The sequence below is a fragment of the Hyla sarda genome, chromosome 7, assembly GCF_029499605.1.
Source record: "Hyla sarda isolate aHylSar1 chromosome 7, aHylSar1.hap1, whole genome shotgun sequence".
Taxonomy (NCBI): domain Eukaryota; kingdom Metazoa; phylum Chordata; class Amphibia; order Anura; family Hylidae; genus Hyla; species Hyla sarda.
The window spans coordinates 86,485,340-86,505,735 of NC_079195.1; the positions used below are offsets into that span (position 1 = coordinate 86,485,340).

The following is a 20,396-nucleotide window of genomic DNA, read 5'->3' on the forward strand; positions in this document are numbered from 1 at the left end:
CATGGATCCTTACAGACACAATCCACCAGTGGTGGCAGTAAAGAGTAAAATTGTATCCCTTGAACTACAGTATATACAGAGATAGCTATGATGTGACACAGAAAATAGCAGGCCACGTTTAACTCATGAAGAGAGAGAACTCCTCAGCCACACAACTAGACTATACACCTCAGTAGATGGTAGATTGTACTGGGATACTACAGTTGGGATAACATAAATCCCTCTTGCTGCCCCCTGTACAGGAGCGAAAACTCAGAGTATGTACATGTCTAAAAAGTCGTGTAGAATAGTGGTAAATGAAATGTAATATTTTTGTGCTAAATATTGGCGCATAAGGGGACAAAATTGTGGTGCATGCAAACTAGTAAATACCCCTCATAGTATGATCTTTAGTAGTGTTGGGCGTGAATATTCGCATTTCAAATTTTTATCGTGAATATCACTAATTCTTGAATTCGCAAATATATACGCTCTATATTCGAAATTAAGAATATTTGCTTTTTTTGCGTATTCCTTCTTTTAACTTGTGGCCGAATTATAATGATGCAAATACACTTGTCAGAGGTTATCAACAACATCTCTAGCAACCAATAGTAGAGTTGCCCACCCCGTAACTCTTTTCTTCCTCGAATACGCGAATATAATGAATACACAATATATATATATATATATTCGCAAAATATCGGGAATTCGAATATGGCCAATGCCGCTCATCACTAATCTTTAGATGTAAAATCAAAAAAATAATAACATAGCACTCCACTTTGCGGTGAAAATAGTAGTAAATTTTATTCTTGCAATCCAAAACATATATTTTTGGATTGCAAGAATAAAATTTACTACTATTTTCACCGCAAAGTGGAGTGCTATGTTATTATTTTTTTGAATCTACACGGGTTGGGACCCTAACAGTGCACCCACACTTAGAAAGAGAGTGCCGTATCTTCTATCAACATAATCTTTAGATGTGTCAGAAGAATCATCTTTTTTTGGGCTGATTTATCAATCACCAAATCTTTTGAAAGTTTCCCGAAGTTATCAGATACATTACATACTCGGATATCAGATACATTACATACTCGGATATCAGATACATTACATACAGTGCCTTTAAATAATGACATTTTTACCTGGATTTCCATTTATTGAGGCAAAAATAGGTTACAATTAAATCTTTAAGGTGGTTTATGAAATCTGCATATAATTTCGCTTTGATGCATTAGTACATCTCTAAGTCTGTTTTTTAATCGTTATAAAACTGCAGAATGTTATATTTCAGGTACATTAGTCTTGAGTTACGAAGACATTAGTTAACCCCTTCAGGACCAGAACTATTTTGGCCTTAAAGGGGTTATCTATGTTTACAAAAAGAAAAAAAAAACACACCAAACACAGTGAAACAACAAAAATCGTCACTCACCTATCTTATCCTGCTGTGATCTAACATACAAGCCCTGATCAGTGCTCCGATCTAGCTTTGGCTGACGAGTGACTGCTGCTGTGGTCATATGTCATCCTATTATAGAGAAAGACTGGGGTGCTGACCGGAGCTTGCACAGTGGATCGACACAGGATCGGAGAGGCAAGTGATCATTTTTGTTGTTTTATTAGTTTTTTTTTGTTTGTTTAAACATGGATAACCCCTTTAAAAATAGGGGTCTGTAATTTATTGAAGTCGGATCAGCCATACACTTGAAACTTTTTATTAAACAACTACTAACAATTTTTAGACAAAAATGCAAGCATTTCTGTAAAATCTGTGTCACAGAATGTCTATAGACTTGGTTCTTTTTTTACCATTATGCAGTTGAATTTGTGTAACTCCTTCAGCTAGCTGACTATCCTGCTGCTTTTCCCATAGTTGTTACAATTTTTATGATCACAGACCACACCGGCTTGCAGTAAGTGAACGATCAAAGATAATAAACATTTTAATTAGAAAAAACAGGACAACTCGTTTTGGAAGGCCGAATCCCTCCTTCAGGTCCAACATGACAAAAGAGGGATTAAGCCTTCCAAAATCCATTTTCCTGTTATTCTAAATAAAATGTTTTTTTTCTATTTTATTTTTTAATCCGTGGTCTGTGATCGTTCACTTACTGCAAGCCAGTGTGCGCCAAGCGGTTAAACTTGATATTTTTTTATTTCTGTGGGATCTTTTACATGTAAGTCTGAAATAAGCAGCCTGTTGCTAACTATATGATAGGGGGGTATGAAAATAATGGAGATTACAGTCAAAATCACAAATCTGTTTAGATAGATAACTAATAGATATGGAAAATGTCTTATAGCACCACTAGACAGACCTGCCATTTCACATAGACTATATTGGCAGCATATTAGATGTCACCTAGTTTTCAAAGGAAAAAAAAAATAGATAAACCATCTTTTCCGTATGCTGATCACGATATGATGACCCGACCTTTTTCAGAGATTAGTTTAACTGGGGTTATTAAGTAACAGATGACTGTTTTAATATGTTTCAATATGATCTCACTCTTCACGTGTAACAAGTAGTCTTCTCAGAACAAGGCTATGATAAATGGCCTTTTTACTAGGTTAACACGACTATAATGAGGTTAGGAAAATCTAGTGGTTTTGTGCCTTCAGTCCTTGTTATCAATTTGCTATGGAAAATTAAATTTGCAGCACTGAATGACCCATGTCATGTGAGTCCTGGATACAGCACACCCAGCAGTTATATACTTGTCATGTAGACAAGAAAGATACAGGTCACTGGTCCCCAAATCCAAAGGGACCCCAAACAGCCATTCAAATACAAAGTAATAGCAATTAGATTGGCTTAGTTAGAAAAATGCAAAAAAAAATAAAAATAAAAAAATGTAATCCCTCCTTGGTACAAAAAAAAATGTTGTATTATTCTTCTATTATTCTAAATGAGCCTGTCTGGATGCTGGTACTTCATATTAGATCTGTTATGTAAGTCTTGCCTGTCATACATTATTTTGTTTCCATTTTGTATACAAAGATTATTATAATTTTTTCTATGTATGCAGTTCCATAGCATATACCTAAGTGTGAAGCTGGAATGCTACTGTCCTGCAAAAAACATGGTTACTTTCTTCTAGCAATGGCGACACTCTTATCCATAGGTTATGACTAGTATTGCACCTCAGCCCTATTCAAGACCAGAGTCTCTAAAAGAAAGCAGCCATGTTTTTAACCTTATACAATCACGTTGATGCCTGTTCAGTGGATGGGGATTCTGTTTATTGTTGTATTTTTCTAATTAGCAGAGATGACAATAACAAAGAAAACTACCCTCACAGAGCCACAGAATTGGAGGAAAATGCTGCATGTTCCTGGGACCTTCAGCACCACATGGACAAAAAGATGTTTGATGGGTCCAGCAGACATGGAATTGGAATCTTACAATCAAAGCAGCCAAGATCAGGCGGCAGATCAGATAATGGGAAGATACATGAAGGAACTCAAGTAAGAGAAATAAAAATCGTATAAGAAATACATGATATGCATTTTATATAGGTATTTACATTGCATATGTGGCTGCGATATGATATTTTTGTCTCAATGTAAATGAGAAAGCCTTAAAGACATCTTATTCCCCTATCCAAAGGATAGGGGATAAGATGTCTGATTGCAAGGGTCCTGCCGCTGGGAACCCCCGCGATCTCCCTGCAGCACCCGGAGTTCCTTTAGAGTGTCCGTCACGCCCCCTCCCATAGACTTGCATTGAAGGGGCATGACTGTGATGTCACGAACGGGGAGTGACTGTGACGTCACGACCCTCCGCCTCGCATCGCCAGTCATCCGACACAGAGCGAAGTTCGCTCCGTGCACCGGATGTCTGGGGTGCCGCAGCTGAGATCGCGGGGGTCCCCAGCTTCGGGACCCCCTCGATCAGACATCTTATTCCATATCCTTTCAAATAGGGGATAAGATGTCTAGGGGGCAGAGTATCCCTTTAAAAGAAAACTGTCTGCCTGTTTATCCATACTAAACCCAATACAATGGGTTATAGTGTGGGTGAAAAGGAGTCCAACAAGGGGTCACTTACTTAAATATGTCCTTAAATATGCCACTTACTTAAGTAGATCCTGAGATATGTCCCCCAGAAGATCCTCTGCTAAATTCTGTGAATTGCACACAGGAGGCGGGGCTTCACCAGCTCAATTTATATATTTAGCAAGAAGACAAAAAGACAAAGTGGCACTCACCATTCAGGGTAACTTCTTTAATCACTCGGCAGTGACATCAAGCGGGATCCAGGCGGGGGAGTGGGATGGAGGAGGGGTAACCGGGACAAGTTGTTTTGTGCGCCTGAAAGTTACCATGAATGGTGAGTGCCACTTTGTCTTCTTGCTGGATTGTTGTCGTCTCAGTGCTGAGCACCACTGCTACAGGTCTTAGTCGTCCGGCTCCTGTTTTGCTGCATCCCTCCGTTCCTCTCTGGGGATTAGTTTGAGTAGTGCCGGCTGTTTCCTCTCCCAGAACGCTAATTTATATATTCGTTGCCTGTGACTCTACATCCTAGTGAAGTCACAGACAATGAATATGTAAATTGAGCTGGTGAATGAATGTAGGCTTTAAATGAGATGGCTACAATGTACAGTACTTGCCATCTTTTGCATGGTGGTACTACATTAGGCAGCATGCTAGCACATTGCAGCTCTCACACCTTCCCGGCAGCACTCACCACCAGGCAGGTACTGTGCAGACCCCTGTGTCCGTGAACAGTGATGTGTACTGTATGCATTGCTGTTTGCATGGATGCTCTGGATGCTCTTGTTTCTGGATGGGTACAATGCAGACCCCTGTGTATGTAAGCAGCAATGGGTACTGGATGCATTGCCGCTCATGTACACAGTACAGATCAGCTAAAGCAAAGCTCTTTAGAGCAATTGTCCTGCAGCTTAATGAGCGTGACATGCTACACGAAAAGCATAGTATGCCAACAGTGTGGCGTACCACTACATCTCTATTAGGATTGTCTCCAGTGCAGACATTCTCTAATGTTCAGACTCTAAACTGTAACATAAGATGACATCAATATGACAAATGTCACTTGATATCTGGAGGTCCTGTAAAGATTTTGCATCAGGGCCCAGTTCATGCCTCTGCTTGTCGCATTATCATGTTGTTTGGTTAGAACCCAGCCTGTCGAACCAATGTATTCCCTGATGGAAGAGAGATAAGATTGTTTTTGCAGGAACTCCAAATTATCTACTGGAGAAAAAGATGAGAGTTGTCGAGTACAAGGCAAATCGGATAAATCGGAAATAACTAGAGGGAAAGTTAAGAACTCTAAAAAGGGTTTTGATAAAGTATTCCCCTGTTTCCGTCAACTGTGTTTTCTGAAAGTTGATAAACACAATATTGGCCCATTGGCTTTGAAAGGTCCACTTAGTTTCTTCTTAATGGGGTACTCAGCATCTAGACATTTTAACCCCTATCCAAAGGATAGGGGTGAGATGTCTGATCATGGGGAGTCGCAGACTGGCACCCCAGTCATCCGGTGCATGGAGCAATCTCTGTGTTCTGTGCTGGATGACGGGCGACCAGAGCCGTGGCGCCCCCACCATTCATGTCAATGGGAGAAGGCGTGGTGGACATGAATAGACATGAATGGAGGGGGCGTGGTGATGTCATGAACACAGAGGCTCCAAGCTTCCGTGTTCAGAATGCCACGGCATCGGCCCAGAGATTTCATGGGGTCCCAGCGACCAGACCCTCCCACGCAATAAGGCATCATATCTCCTATCCTTTGGATTGAAGGCAGAGTAACCCTCCAATTCTCCATGTCTTGGGGCAGAGTACCCCTTTAAGAAACCACTACCAGCAAAAGTCAAAAGGGTATAGTTTTTGGAAGCTACCCCTTCATTCTAGTGTTTGGTAGGAGTCCCTGAATCCCTGCCGACTGGATGTTTATGGTCTATTTTATACATGTAACAAACATATGGAAAATATTCTTTAAGGTCATTTTGAGGTCCTTTCTGTGTTAGAAGAAAGTGCAGATGAAAACACAAATAGAAAGAAAATGAGGAGCACTCATATACGAAAGACAGACTAAGCTAAAACACAGGTTGATAAAAAGGCTATAGTGAACAAGAGGACATTTAGGTAATGTTGGTGGATCCTGGTTCTTCCTTTGCTGCAAGGTAGACTATATCTAGTCCCTGCAGCTTTCAAGGGGTTATCAAGGTTTAACGGAACAGAGCTGATTTCTTTCAAAAACAGCATCACTCTTGTTTACAGGTTGTGTCTGGTATAACAACCTGACTCTATGCACTTCATGTTTTCTAATGCTGGATATCCCCTTTAAATTTTAAAACAGCAGTTCAAAATTCCAAAAGAACACCCAGTGTGCACCCAGCCTGAACATTTTTAACATGTTGGCTTGTAAGATGATGGGGATTGAATCCTCTTAGTTATGATAAAACACTTAGATATACACCAGCATGATTAATGTATGTACGCTTACAAATGACCTTTGTATTAAAGGCTTTTTCCAACCTCAATTGTAGTACTAAATGCAGTGATGTAAATTCTCCCACAAGTGTTTAGTGCATCTTGTATGTTTACATCATGTGCGTTTTTGTGATGTAATATCCTCTTCCAGCATCAGGCCAGAGAGTGGTAATGTCATCTGCTGAGCCTCTCGGTAATGCTGTCCACAGTAAAGCCTGTATTAGCGGGATACATAAAGTGTGATTCATTTAAATGGAATGTGTCATCAGAAAATGGCCAACTGTTTAAATCCAGTTTTATATTAAACATATTATTTAAAGAATTTTTGGATTTTAAAATAATCAGAAATCTTGCAGTTTTTGTTACGGCCATTAAATCTAAACTTGGACTTTCTGTTCTGTACAGATCATTTTCCAACACTGACTGTCTTATTTTCACAGACAGTAGTACAGTGAAAGGTAACACCAGTGTATAGATAGCAGAGGTACACATAATAGATGATGATCACAGATCAGTCTCCCCTGCCTGTAAAATAAAATCTGAAAAGGTCACAGAGAAATCCCAGTAAAGTTTCCAATTCATCTACATGGGATAGGTCCTGTCTATTGTTGTACAAGGATCCTGCTGTAAAGCACATTACTAAATGCTGTTAAGAACAGCTCAGACAAGATGGCATCCCTCAAAATAACATACAAAAAAATCATAGAAAAAAAATTTAAATCAGAAAATAAAAACATATTCGAAAAAGAACAGTATCTGGCTCTGATCAGTAAGAAGAACCAGGGCTCCAGGCGCTGTTTGATCATGGCTGGTGCAAAATAGTTGAGCTCTGGCCCAATCTGTGTTCACATGACTGATGACATGTCTTATAATGGAAAATCCGGAAGTCTCTGAGGTTACAGGATCACATCACACGTCACCAAAAAGCTGCAAAATCTCAGCAGGGAAAGTCACATGATCCACGATGCTGTATGTGGAACAAGGAAAAAGCCATAATGAAGGAGATTTATCAAGCTCCGTAGTAGATATTTTTTGCCGAAAAAAGTCGCACGTACAACTTTTCTGTACATGCTGCGACTTTTAGATTTTTGCTTATTCCAAAGCACATATCTGAAATCTGCTCACGTAGTAATTTTTTTTACTTTGCAGTGATCATGTACTTATCAAATGTGATAGTCGCTATTTATGAAGAAAAAAAGTTGCATATGTATTCCAGGTCCAACCTGGCTTACAGAAAGTGCATACGTCTGCAGAAAAGGACATTAACACCAAATTTAACAACTGTTCTTGTTCTTCATCATGAAACAAAGCTACTACATTCATGTTAATTATAGAAAAAATGTATTATATAACTAATAACTCTATTAATTTTAAGGTTGCAAATACACACTGCACACCTTGTTAATTTTAGTAAAAGAGTTTTTACAGACTACGTAAATAACTCATATGTGGCGCTAAAATGTTTCCTTAAAAAAAGAAACATCCATAGTAATACAGCTTCATGCACATTTTGGGGTGGGTAACGTACCGAGCCGTTTTTTTTTTTTTTGTGGCTTCACTATTGTTTATGTGCCTGTTGGTGCTGCGCTGTCTTCCTTCCTGACATAAACTCCGGCCTAAGCGCAAGACTCCGCCCACCAACATCACAAAATGCGGGCTAAAAAATTTTACATAAATTTTATATAAAAATGTTTTATAAAAAATGTAACGAAAAAGCCTCCGGAGTACGGATATTCATGGTGCGGCATAGTATGTTTTTAATATTTTTTAATTTCTGAGGAGGGTGGATGGGTGGTTGCGGGATAGTTGGAGTGCAGCTATTTAGTGCCAGGGAGGCCAGTCAGGGTGTCACCCAATGCGGTTCGCCCCCCCCCCCCCCTCTCACCGTCACTCTCTAGCAAGGCTACTGGTAATAAAGGGTAGATAAAGAACTTCGGCTATTAACATAAGGGAATACTTTTCTGCTTTAAAAAATGCTTTTGTAAGCGGGTTTCATGGGTTTTGCAAACGTGCAATTTATGTATCAAGGTCGTGTGACTATTTGTAAGCAAAAGTAAGTTAAAAAAAATTGTCATATAAAAGCCAAAAGTTTGAAAAGAATGATAAATCTCCTTCAATGTAAATGAATGTGACATATCACCCTTCTAATAATTGGTTTGGGCCCGGAAAGCTGCTGAGCTAAGACCCCTATTACAATAGAGTATACACGTTATGAACAGCAGCCTATTGCTTTTTAATATATTTAAAGTACAAGCTTTGGGGGAACAGGATATAAGATAAGTACAACCACCAATGATATTGAGAATGGGGGTCCTATTCCCCCTGTGTGAATGGAGGTAGATGAACATTTGTGCTGAAGCTCCATTCACCCTCTGTGGGGCTGATAGAAATGTCCATTAGTATAGATTTGTTTTGCAGGATGCCCTTTTATTAAAGGGGTACTCCGGCACTAAGACACTACTCCTTACCTGTGCCAGGGATAGCTGCTCCTTTGGACACCAAGCAAGGGTGGCTCCATTTGGGACACTGTGTGTACTGTATAGGACCCTGAAGAAGCTCCTGTCCTCTACATAAACCATTGTTTCCCAACCAGGGTTTCTCCAGCTGTTGCAAAACTACAACTCCCAGCATGCCCGGACAGCCAACGGCTGTCCGGGCATGCTGAGAGTTGTAGTTTTGCAATAGCTGGAGGCACCCTGGTTGGGAAAAACTGACATAGACAGTGATTACAGCTCCCAGCAGGGTGTGTGCGGGTGTGTCTCCTGAGACTTCCAGCAGAGCAGAGCCAAGCAGAGTTTTCCAACAAGCTTTCCCCAGGTTTGTGGCAGATTCCTGGGGAAGAAGCTCCTGCAATGGAGCCTCGTGGCTCCACTCCCCGTTCCAGGCTGGCGGGAAGTGGAGTGAAAACTTCGACAGCCATTGTTCCGGCCGGGAGAAGATCGGGCAGAGTCTGCAGCAATGCAGGCTCTGCTACCCAGGCTACGGGTGCCAGCCAGAGATCCACTGGTGGAAGAAAGGCACGGAAAAGCAGTGTGGAGATGTGGTCGGAGAGTGGGCCCGGCGAGTCCAGTTCCACGTACTGCTCCCGCATGGCCGCAAGGTTTGCGGAGTACGAGCAGCGCGGCAAGGAGCTGAGGATGGCCAGAGAGGATCTGCGTGCGACCCAGAGTCTGATGAGTACAGGATCCAGAAAGAGCAAGCCAGAACTGAAGAGGAGGATAACATCGCTGAAGGGCGAGATTGTGAAGCTGGAGGCGAGGAGAGTGGAGATACTGGAGGGGAGCGGTCTCTTCAAGGAGAAGCTGATCAACAGCGATCGGTTTGCCGCCACGAAATCCCCAGGTAAGGTGGAGGTGGATGATGGGGAGAGTAGTGGCGGTGAAGATAGTGAGGATGGTGGTGAAGAGGAGAAGATGGAGGAAAGTGTGGGAGTTGTAGCTACTCCAGGTGACACCCAGACCCAGGACAGCTACATTGAGGCTGGACAGGTGGCACTTCCGCCAAGCGAGAGTGAGGAGGATGACGTGGAGGGTGAGGCTGGGGGTCTGCTGAGGGCAATTGTGATGCAGGAGTCCCCAGCCCACCTCCAGAATTTCACCTTTGGGGACGAGGAGTGTGAAGATGTGGTGGTAAAGCAGAGGTCCAAGAAAAGGAAGACAAAGGAGACGGTACAATATGTATTTGTCCCCTTCCAGCAGTCTGGGCCAGCTGCAAAGCTGGTTCAGGCTGCGGGCTCCCCCAAACTGCCAGACCCCGTTCCTGAGGTGGAGCGGGGCCAGCACGGGGAGTACAGTAAGGCGTCAGCAACGGCTAAGGGCGCAATAGTTGTGAAGCCCACCCATCCTGTCGGTAGGGAAGGGCAGGATGGGCTCATGCCGGGCAGCTCTGGCACTGCAGAACCGCCCCAGGGTGGCAGGGGGCGTGTCCAAGTGCCAGAGGAGAGTTACGCTGCCGTGTGCTCGGGGGGCGGTTCCCCGAGTACTGTGGGCACTACTGGCGCCGCGGGGCACTCCCCTGTGAGGGGGGGGAGTGTCCGGGCGCCAGAGAGCGTTGAGTCCGTGTGCTCGGGGGGCGGTCCCCCGAGTACAGTTTGTTCTGTGGGCACTGCGGGGCACTCCCCTGTGAGGGGGGGGAGTGTCCCGGTGCCGGGATCGGTGTCCATTCAGAAGGAGGAGCCATCGTCAGCAGCAGTCAAGCCAGAAAAAAAGTCTGTAGTTAAGCCAGCGGTATTACAATTCCCAGCCAGCCCAGAATCAGTCAGGCAGGGTATGAGTGAGAATGCTGAGTGTAGTAGTGTTGTGGATGAGAGGAGTGTCAGTGGAGTGAATGTTGGTGGGAGTAGTGGTATGGATGGAAAAAAGGATGATGTGAGTGGTGGTGTGAATGGTGGTTCTGGGTCTGGGTCTGGGTCTGGCCCGGCTGCCCCCCCGGCAGTGACTGCTCCTAGGAGCTATGCTAATGTCGCTGCCGGGGGTCCAGGGGGGTCCCCGTCTCCGTCCGTCCCCGGGGGTTACTTGCAACAGCGCCTCCTGGAGGCTCTGCGTAGGGGAGACAGGTCGATCCAGGTAGAGGGAAGGGGTGAGGTCGACCTGTCTTTCTGGATAGAGAGGCACGGTTTGGGGGCTTTCCGAGAGCAGAATGGGGAGGTGGTCTGGTCCCTCCCGACAACCGGGCAGGACAATAACCGCAGGAATGTGGTCCGTCTGATTTGGAGGGGTGAGGATGCGTGCCCACCTCGCGCTAAAGTGGTTGAGCTCCTCCTCCAGATGGAATTCAGGGCGAGTGACATCTTTGCCCTGATCCACCCCTACGGTACGTCCGAGTTTGACGTCAGCTTCGTTCGGCCAGAGGGTCTCGAACTCTTCTGGTCAAACTACGAGGTGGCGAAGAACGAGCCCGGCTGGCGGGATTTTGCCGTAAAGGCAATTTCCCGTCAGAACTCGGTCAAGAAGGTGACCGTTTTGACCCGTAACGAGTCACTTTCTTGTTACGACATCATGACCTGGCTCGGTCGGTATGGGGATGTGACGGACATGCCCAAGAAAAACATTGATGAGCACGGGATCTGGTCCGGGGCCTGGACGTTTTCCGTCAAACTCAGGCGTTCAGGGAGTACGGTTGCCCACATTCCGTCAGCCGCCTTCCTTGGACGTGACAGGATCCAGGTCTTCTACCAGGGGCAGCCTAAGGTCTGTCACAGGTGCGGTAGCCCCACCCATTTTAGCGCAGCCTGTACTGTACAGGTCTGTGCTTTGTGTGGTGGGGTGGGTCATCTGGCCGCATCCTGTAGGCAGATCCGCTGCCATCTGTGTGGTGTCCTCGGGCACCCTTTCAGCCGTTGTCCTAGCGCCTTCGCCCGTGCGGCGGCCGCTCCGGCTGGGGAGAGCTGTGAGGTTGCCTCGGCTGGAGAGGGTACGAGCAGGGATGGGGGCGCACCAGGGCTAGTGAGGAAGAAGGGCCCCGCCAAACTAAGGCGGGAGGAAAATCGGAGGAGGAGTAGGGAGCAGGAGAGTGCCCAAGTGACGGGGGTAGCTCCGGCCCCTGCTCCTGAAGCTGGCCCTGAAATGACTGAAGCCCTGGAGGAGGACGTGCTGGATGAGGAGGTCAGGAGACTGGGCGAAGAGGAAGGCAATATGGCCGACTCTTCCGATTCCTCCCACTATGAAAGTGTGGATGAGGAGAGTGTAGAGAAGGCCAAAAAGAAAGACAAGGGCAAAAGGAAAGGGAGAAAGAAGAGGTCCAAGCCCTCTCTCCCTCGTACTGCGGGCCGGGTCCAAAGCGGAAGCCTGACTGCCCCCCCTCTGGTTGACCTGTCAAACCGGTACCTCGTCCTTGATAACATCTCCTCCCCCTCCTTGGAGGGGGAAGGTGAGGGCGGGGTGCCTAGGGAGAGAGAGCCTCTGGGGGGAACTGGGCCCTGTCCTGTTGAGGCACCTTCCTCGGAGGGCAGGGCTAGACCGGGGTCGGACGGAGACGGGGACCATATGGATCAGAGCGAATCCAAAAAAAGGGTTAAAAGTGGTCCTGCCCTTTTTTCTTCTTCTGGGGATGAGGGCACGAAGAAGAAGGGGAAGAAGAAATAAAGGTGAGGCCGTCTAACTTAATCACCCATGATGGCGGCACTCACCCCATTGACGCTGGCATCCATTAACTGTGCCAGCATAAAGTCGGATACGGCTAGATTCGCAGCCTTTGATTTTCTCGGCCGTGTTGAAGCCGACATTTTGTATCTGCAAGAGACCAGGTTGTCAGATCTAGCCTCCCTGGTAAAAGCCAGAAGAGAGTGGAGGCGCGGGCCCTCCCACTGGTCTCTTGCGGCTGAGCCGTATAGTGGGGTGGCGGTCCTTTTTACCGCTCCGGTTGAATGCCGACGGGTTATTGAGTTAGAAATGGGGAGGTGCCTGATCTTAGATGTCCTCATGAAGGGGCAAGAGCTCCGGCTCATTAACATCTACGCCCCACAAACCAAGTGGGGCCGCAAAGATCTCTTTATGAGGATTAAGCCCTTCCTTTTTACTAGCCGGCAAGTGATTTTTGGAGGGGACTTCAATAATGTCACGAGGTCCCAAGATAGGAGAGGTTCCAATGGTCCGCTGGCTTACGATAGCGTGGCCCTCAATAATATAGTTAGGGAAGCTCGCCTAGAGGATGCCCACATCCGGAGCCCCTCAGGCCACGTGGGTTTCACCTATCATCGAGGTAGCTGCAGGTCTAGGATAGACAGGTTTTATTTAAAGGAGGAAGCCGTCTCTTCCGCAGTGTCCGTGGTTGAGGTGGAATTCTCCGATCACTGTATGATTTTGTTTTCCTTGAATGTTTCAGAGACCCCCCGGATGGGTAAAGGTTATTGGAAGCTGAATTCGTCCCTCCTGGAGGAAGCGGAGATAAGACAGTCCTTTGAGGACTTTCTTCAGAGTCAGGTACCTTTACTGGACTTTTGTAGTAGTAAGTCAGAGTGGTGGGAGATATTCAAGAAGCGGGTTGCGGGGTTCTTCCGCCAGCTCTCGAGCCTCAGGTCCCTGAATAGGTACCGCCTGTATCGGGGTCTGAGGAGGAAACTCGAGCTCCTTGTCTCGACTGGAGGTAGCCGGGAGGATATCTCCAGAGTGAAATCCTTGCTGATGAGGTGTCAGTACGATAGGCACGCATCTTTGGTTTTTGAGAGGGATTACGGGAGGTACCGCTCGCCCGACCCTTACAAGAACTGTAAGATGTCAGTGAGTAGTAAAGTGGTCTCAGGACTGATTGATAGTACGGGATCTCTGAATCGGTCCAGATCAGGGATCCTGGAGGTCGTCAGATCCTTCTACTCGCACCTCTTGGGAAGGAAGGATCTAAATCGAGACGGGATGTCGGCTTTCCTGGCTGAAACTATTCCTGAGCCAGGGGTAGACCCCTCTCTTGATGTTTTGGCAGAAGAAATCAGGGAAGAGGAAGTGAGACTGGCGATCGAGGGGCTTGCCCCCAAGAAGTCACCAGGTCCGGATGGCTTAACATCCGAGTGGTACAGGACCTTTAAGGAGTCTTTAGCTCCCCTCTTGACTGAGGTATTCAATGAGTGTCTCTCCTCGGGCACTCTACCAAAGTCAATGAGGAGGTCAGCCCTGATTCTTCTGTCAAAGGGTAAAGATCCTAGCCGGATTGAGAATTGGAGGCCCATAGCTCTTCTCAATACGGACAGGAAGCTTCTGGCCAAGATACTGTTTAATCGGTTGGTGAAGTTTGCACCCCGGCTCCTTTCGGGGGCCCAGCACTGCTCTGTTCCGGGCCGAAGCACCTTAAGTGCTGTCCTCAGTGTCAGGGAGGCAGTGGAGCGGAGTAGTGCGGGTCTCTGGAAGGGGTACATGCTGTCCTTGGATCAGGCCAAAGCATTTGATCGGGTGAACCACGAGTACCTCTGGTCCGTCCTCCTGAGATATGGCTTACCGAGTACTTTTGTGAATTGGCTTGTCACCTTATATGCAGGGGCAGAGAGTTTCCCGCTGGTGAACGGTTGGTCTGGCCGCTCTTTTGAGGTGGGGTCCGGGGTCCGTCAGGGTTGTCCTTTGAGCCCGCTGTTATACGTGTTCGCAATCGATCCCTTCGTCCGGAGGGTAGATTGTGGGCCGTTGGCGGGAGTCGGGATGACTCTGGCGGAGCCGGATGTCGCCCAGAGAGTGGTGGCGTACGCTGATGATGTCACTATTTTCGTCTCCTCACGGGAGGAGGTCGATGTGGTGATGTCAGAGGTGGACCGCTACTCGGAGGCATCCGGGTCCAAGATCAACCGGGATAAGTGTGAAAGTCTCTGGCTGGGAGGGGGAGATCCCACGTTTGATCTCCCTGACACCCTTCCAGGGCTCCAAGAGTCAGCAAAAATTCTGGGCATCACATTCGGCCAGGATGATTATCCCACCAAAAACTGGGATGGTAAGCTCCAGGATGCCACTCAGAGGGTGAACCAGTGGAAGGGTTGGTCTATGACCCTCAGGGAAAGGGTACACCTGATCAAATCGTACCTGCTCCCCTTGTTTATCTATCTGGGCAGTGTATGTATCTTACCAGAGGCTTACTACACTAGGGTCTACAGCCTGTTTTTCCAACTGTTATGGGGGAACAGGTTGAACCTAGTCAAGAGGGAGGTTACGTACCGCACGAGGAGACTAGGGGGTTTATCTATGGTAAACCCCGTGGTGTTCTTAACGAACACCTTCTTGAAAGCCAACATTGCAAACCTCTGGAAAGAGAGGGCTCCTCCGTGGGTACTCTCCTGCAAGGAGTGGTTTCGGCCTTTCTTCCAGGAATGGGAGACAGGAGGGCAAGTGAAGGACCTCCGTACACCACATGGATATCTTCCGGCTTACGCTACCCCGACTCTGAAGGCGATACGTCGGTGGGGTCTGGGAGTGTGGGAGATCAGGACCCAGTCAAGGCAGTTCCTTGACAAACGGGTTCTGTTGACCCACTTCCAGAAGCCTCTGGCGCTCAGGGACTGCCCAGGTCGGGATCTGAGGGTGGGGTTGTATCTTTTAAACATGAAAAGGATCCCCCAGAAGTTTTGGGACTTGGCCTGGCGCTGCTTTCAGGGGAATCTATGTGTAAAGGACAACCTGAAGTACAGGAACTCTGATGACCGGGGATGTCCCCGAGAAGAGTGCGGGGACACGCTGGAAAGCATGGACCACTTCCTGCTTCATTGTCCCTTTAACATAGGGGTCTATAACAGGGTGGGCGCTTCCATCGGCTGGAGTCAACTTGCCGGCCTTGCCTATCCGGAGTGGGCTTATGGGGCATTCAGGAACCCGGGTGGCCGAGATCGGGGCACTTTATTCTTAGTCAGTTTAGTGGTTAGGTACTACACGTGGAACGCACGGTGCTTAGTGTCGACCCAACAGAAAATCCTCTCCGAGGTGGAGGTATGTAGGAACATCACTGGTGACCTCGGGAAGATCAGGTCTTTGGAGTATGGCAGTCTTGGTACCAGTAGGGCTTCTCTCCTGTGGAGAGGTTTCTCATTTCATGTGCCCTAGGTACTAAACCTTTTGGGTAGAGTACCTTTTATTTTTGGTTAGGGGTTGTTATAGGGGTAGAGATAGGGTGAGGGCAGGGTCAGATTTCTTGTAGGGATAGAATTAGGGAGAATTGTAGGGGGAGTTAGGGAAAGAGTATAAAATGATTTATGTATCAGGTCTGCCATCCTTCTCCCTGGTGGTGGGCTGATGCATGTGCACATTAGCTTTTTGTTTTGTTTTCAATTACATGGTATGAAGGGCTTACAGGCAACCAAACTTGGGCCTAAAAGGGGTGGTGGTTCAGAATGTATAAGTTTGTATATAAGTTGGTTGGGAGGAGTGTTAGGTGGGGAGGGTGTATTTGTGGGTGGTGGTTTTGTGGTGTTTTGGGGTCCTGACATGGGTCAGTGAAGGACTGGACTTTGAGAACGGTATGGACGGTATGGACTCTGACCCATGTACAGGAGGGGTGGTGTGGGTGAGGGGACAGTTTTAGTGTAGGTGCTTTCCGTTATTTTCTGTAGTATATTTTTGTGTATTTTCAGTGATTTTTGTATATATTGTGTTTTGTATTTATATTGTTTTATATTATTTTATATTATATAGTGTATAGTGGCAGTCGGGTCAGTAGTTAAGTGGTGTCATATGTGTTTATGTGTATATATATGTGTGCGTTTATGTGTATATACATGTGTATGTATATATATATATATATGTGTGTATGTGTATGCTTGCGTATATGCATGTTAAATACATGTTTGTGTATAAAATTTTATATTTAATTTTTTCCTCCTTGGGGGGGCTGCTCCCCTCTGGTGTCTCTGCTCTCCTCGCCTCCGGCTTCGCGGTCTCGCTTTTCGGCGGTGTTGTCCTCTTCTTTGCTTCTGGCTTGCTCTTTTTGGGTCCGGCGCTCGCCGGTTTCTGGGCCGTGCGCGGGTCCTCTCTGGCCGTCCTCGGCTTCTTGCCGTGCTGGGCGTGCTTCGCGGGCCTTGCGGCCGTGCGGGGGCGGTGCGTGGGGCTGGGCTCTTTGGGCCCTCTCTCCGGCCGCGTCTCCGCGCTGTTTTTCCCTGCCCTTCTTTCACCGGTGGATCTCTGGCTGGGAGGCAGAGTGTTATTTAGTAGCAAGTTGTGCCGAAATATTATAAAATAATGTTTTTTTTTTTTTTTTTTTTTTTTATTTTTCCCCTGGGTAAGGGTAATTTTTGAGTTACAGCCAAGTTGTGCTACTTTTATGTTCCTTTTCTTTTGTTTTATAGCCAAGTCGTGCTTTATTTTATGTTTTATAAATTTTTTTTTTTTTTTTTTTTTTTTTTTTTTTTTTTTTTTTTTTTAAGCCAAGTTGGGCTATTTTTATGTTCTTTTTTTTTTTTGGAATGAGTGTTTGTGTGTGTTTTTTGTCTTTTGGTATGAGGAAAAAAGTAAAAGTATATTTTAGTAAATTTGGGCTGGCCGGTTAGGCAGATTTTGTTTTTGTAATTTTATTTATGTTATGTTTGTTATAGCTGGTTGAGCTTGTTTTAGTTTTATGTTTTGTATCAGATTTGTTTTTCATTTTTATAATAAAAAGAGTTACAGCTCCCAGCAGATCTTTCTTACTTTTATATGTAAGGATTTGCTTTATCTGTATTAGTTATCTACTTATTTTTCTTTAATCCTCACTTTTTCTTTTTTTCGGATGACATTTTGGGGCTTCAGAACCAATTATCAGGTTCCCATAGAGTTCTGGTCTCAACATACAATGGTTTCAACATACAATGGTTGTCCTGGAACCAAATCAATTGTAACTTGAGGGACCACTGTATAACTATGCTCCTGTATATGGGCCCTTTTATGGCACATGAGGTTCTATCGCCATATGAATCATATATATCAGGAGCATTTCCTACATGCACTGTTCATCAGACATAGGGAGGAATGTTTTAAAGGGGTACTACCGTGGAAAACTTTTTTTCTTTTATCAACTGATGCCAGAAAGTTAAACAGATTTGTAAGTTACTTCTATTAAAAAAATCTTAATCCTTCCAGTACTTTTTAGGGGCTGTATACTACAGAGGAAATATTTATCTTTTTGGGTTTCTCTTATGTCACGACCACGGTGCTCTCTGCTGACCTCTGCTGTTCATTTTAGGAACTGTCCAGAGCAGGAGAAAATCCTCATGGCAAACATATACTGCTCTGGAAAGTTCCTAAAATGGACAGCAGAGGTCAGCAGAGAGCACTGTGGTTGTGACATAAGAGAAATCCAAAAAGACAGACATTTCCTCTGTAGTATACAGCCCCTAAAAAGTGCTGGAAGGATTAAGATTTTTTAATAGAAGTAATTTACAAATCTGTTTAACTTTCTGGCACCAGTTGATAAAAAATAAATAAATAAAGTTTTCCATGGTAGTACCCCTTTAAAGAGCATCAGTCACATAAAATGGGACTTGCAAAGGCTTGCAAAGCTTTACACACAGTGCAGTAAGGTTTCACATGTCTACTCCTGGCATACCTTTGATGATAAAAGGGGATGTGCTATATGCATAATAACACCTCATTAAACCCTCTGTAATCGTCCTGAGCAGTCTTGGAGGCAGGGCTCGAGGTTCACTATCCCCCGAGGCTGACACTCCTCTCTTCGCTTGCATAAAGTCATAATAAAATGGGTATTTTAATCTTGACATTTATGGCATATCCTGTGGATATGCCATAAATCAGTGTTCTCCAAACATTGTGTCTCTCACTGTTGCAAAACTACGATTCCCAGCATGTTGGGAGTTGTAGTTTTGCAACAGCTTGAAATACGCTGTTTGGAAAACTCTGCTATAAATTCCACCTATCTCAAGAACAAGTGCTACCCCCTAATCCCCTCCCCCCCGCCTGGTCCATCTTGCTTGCAGCAGTCAAAAGTGGTCAGGAAGCCGCAAAAGCTCAGCTGTTTTACACACATTACATAAGGGTGGCACTATAGGCAAGTGGGCCCACTGCCATCTTTAAAGGGGTACTCTGGTGGAAAACTATTTTTTCTTTTAAATCAACTGATCACATTTGTAAATTACTTCTATTTAAAAATCTTAATCCTCCAAATTTGTAAATTACTTCTATTTTTTAAAAACTTATGCTCTACAGAAAGTTATTTTCTTTTTGAATTTATTTTCTGTCGGACCACATTGCTCTCTGCCGACACCTCTGTCCATGTCAGGAACTGTCCGGAGCAGAAGAGATTAATTTGGGGATTTATTCCTTTTCTGGACAGTTCCTGACATGGACAGAGGAGTCACCAGAGAGCAGACTCTCTGCTGACTCTCTGTGGTCAGACTGAAAAGGAAATTCAAAAAGAAAAGAACTTTCTATGTTGTAAGTGCTGGGAGGATTAAGATTTTTTAATAGAAATAATTTACAAATCTGTTTAACTTTCTGACAACAGTTGATTAAAAAAAATATATATGTTTTCCACCGGAGTGCCCCTTTAACTCCTTAAGGACCAGGCCAATTTTCACTGTAGGACCAGAGCATTTTTTGCACATCTGACCACTGTCACTTTAAGCATTAATGACTCTGCGATGCTTTTACCTTTCATTCTGATTCCGAGATTGTTTTTTCGTGACATATTCTACTTTATGTTAGTGGTAAACTTTTGTCGATACTTACATAATTTCTTGGTGAAAAATTCCAAAATTTCATGGAAAATTTGAAAATTTAGCATTTTTATAACTTTGAAGCTCTCTGCTTGTAAGGAAAATAGACATTCCAAATAAATGATATTTTGATTCACTTATACAATATGTCTACTTTGTGTTTGCATCATAAAGTTGACATGTTTTTACTTTTGGAAGACATCAGAGGGCTTCAAAGTTCAGCATCAATTTTCAAATTTTTCACAAAATTTTCAAAAGCGGAATTTTTCAGGGACCAGTTCAGTTTGAAGTGGATTTGAAGGGCCTTCATATTAGAAATACCCCACAAATTACCCCATTATAAAAACTGCACCCCCCAAAGTATTCAAAATGACATTCAGTAAGTGTGTTAACCCTTTAGGTGTTTCACAGGAATACAGCAAAGTGAAGGAGAAAATTCAAAATCTAAATTTTTTACACTCACATGTTCTTGTAGACCCAGTTTTTTAAATATTTACAAGGGGTAAAAGGAGATAAATCTTCCTAAAATTTGTAACCCAATTTCTCGCGAGTAAGAAAATACCTCATATGTGTATGTAAAGTGTTCGGCGGGTGCAGTAGAGGGCTCAGAAGGGAAGGAGAGACAATTGGATTTTGGAGAGTGAGTTTTTCTGAAATGGTTTTAGGGGGCATGTCCCATTTAGAAAGCCCCTATGGTGCCAGGACAGCAAAAAAAGAACCACATGGCCTACTATTTTGGAAACTACACCCCTCAAGGCATGTAACAAGGGGTCTTCTGAGCCTTAACACCCCACAGGTGTTTGACGACTTTTCATTAAAGTTGGATGTGTAAATTATT

At 44.9% G+C, this 20,396-nt stretch overlaps 1 protein-coding gene across 4 annotated transcripts in view; it reads left to right on the top strand.

The window, feature by feature from the left end:
• The window catches only part of FAM13C (family with sequence similarity 13 member C), a 187,220-nt gene that overhangs the window by 57,842 nt on the left and 108,982 nt on the right, over nucleotides 1-20,396 (top strand). For 2 of the 4 annotated variants that reach the window (XM_056529913.1, XM_056529916.1), the window contains exon 3: nucleotides 3,255-3,456. In XM_056529913.1, coding sequence (XP_056385888.1) covers nucleotides 3,255-3,456 — 202 coding nt within the window. The remainder of the gene's footprint in view (nucleotides 1-3,254; nucleotides 3,457-20,396) is intronic. The other 2 variants (XM_056529914.1, XM_056529915.1) reach the window with 2 other exon arrangements.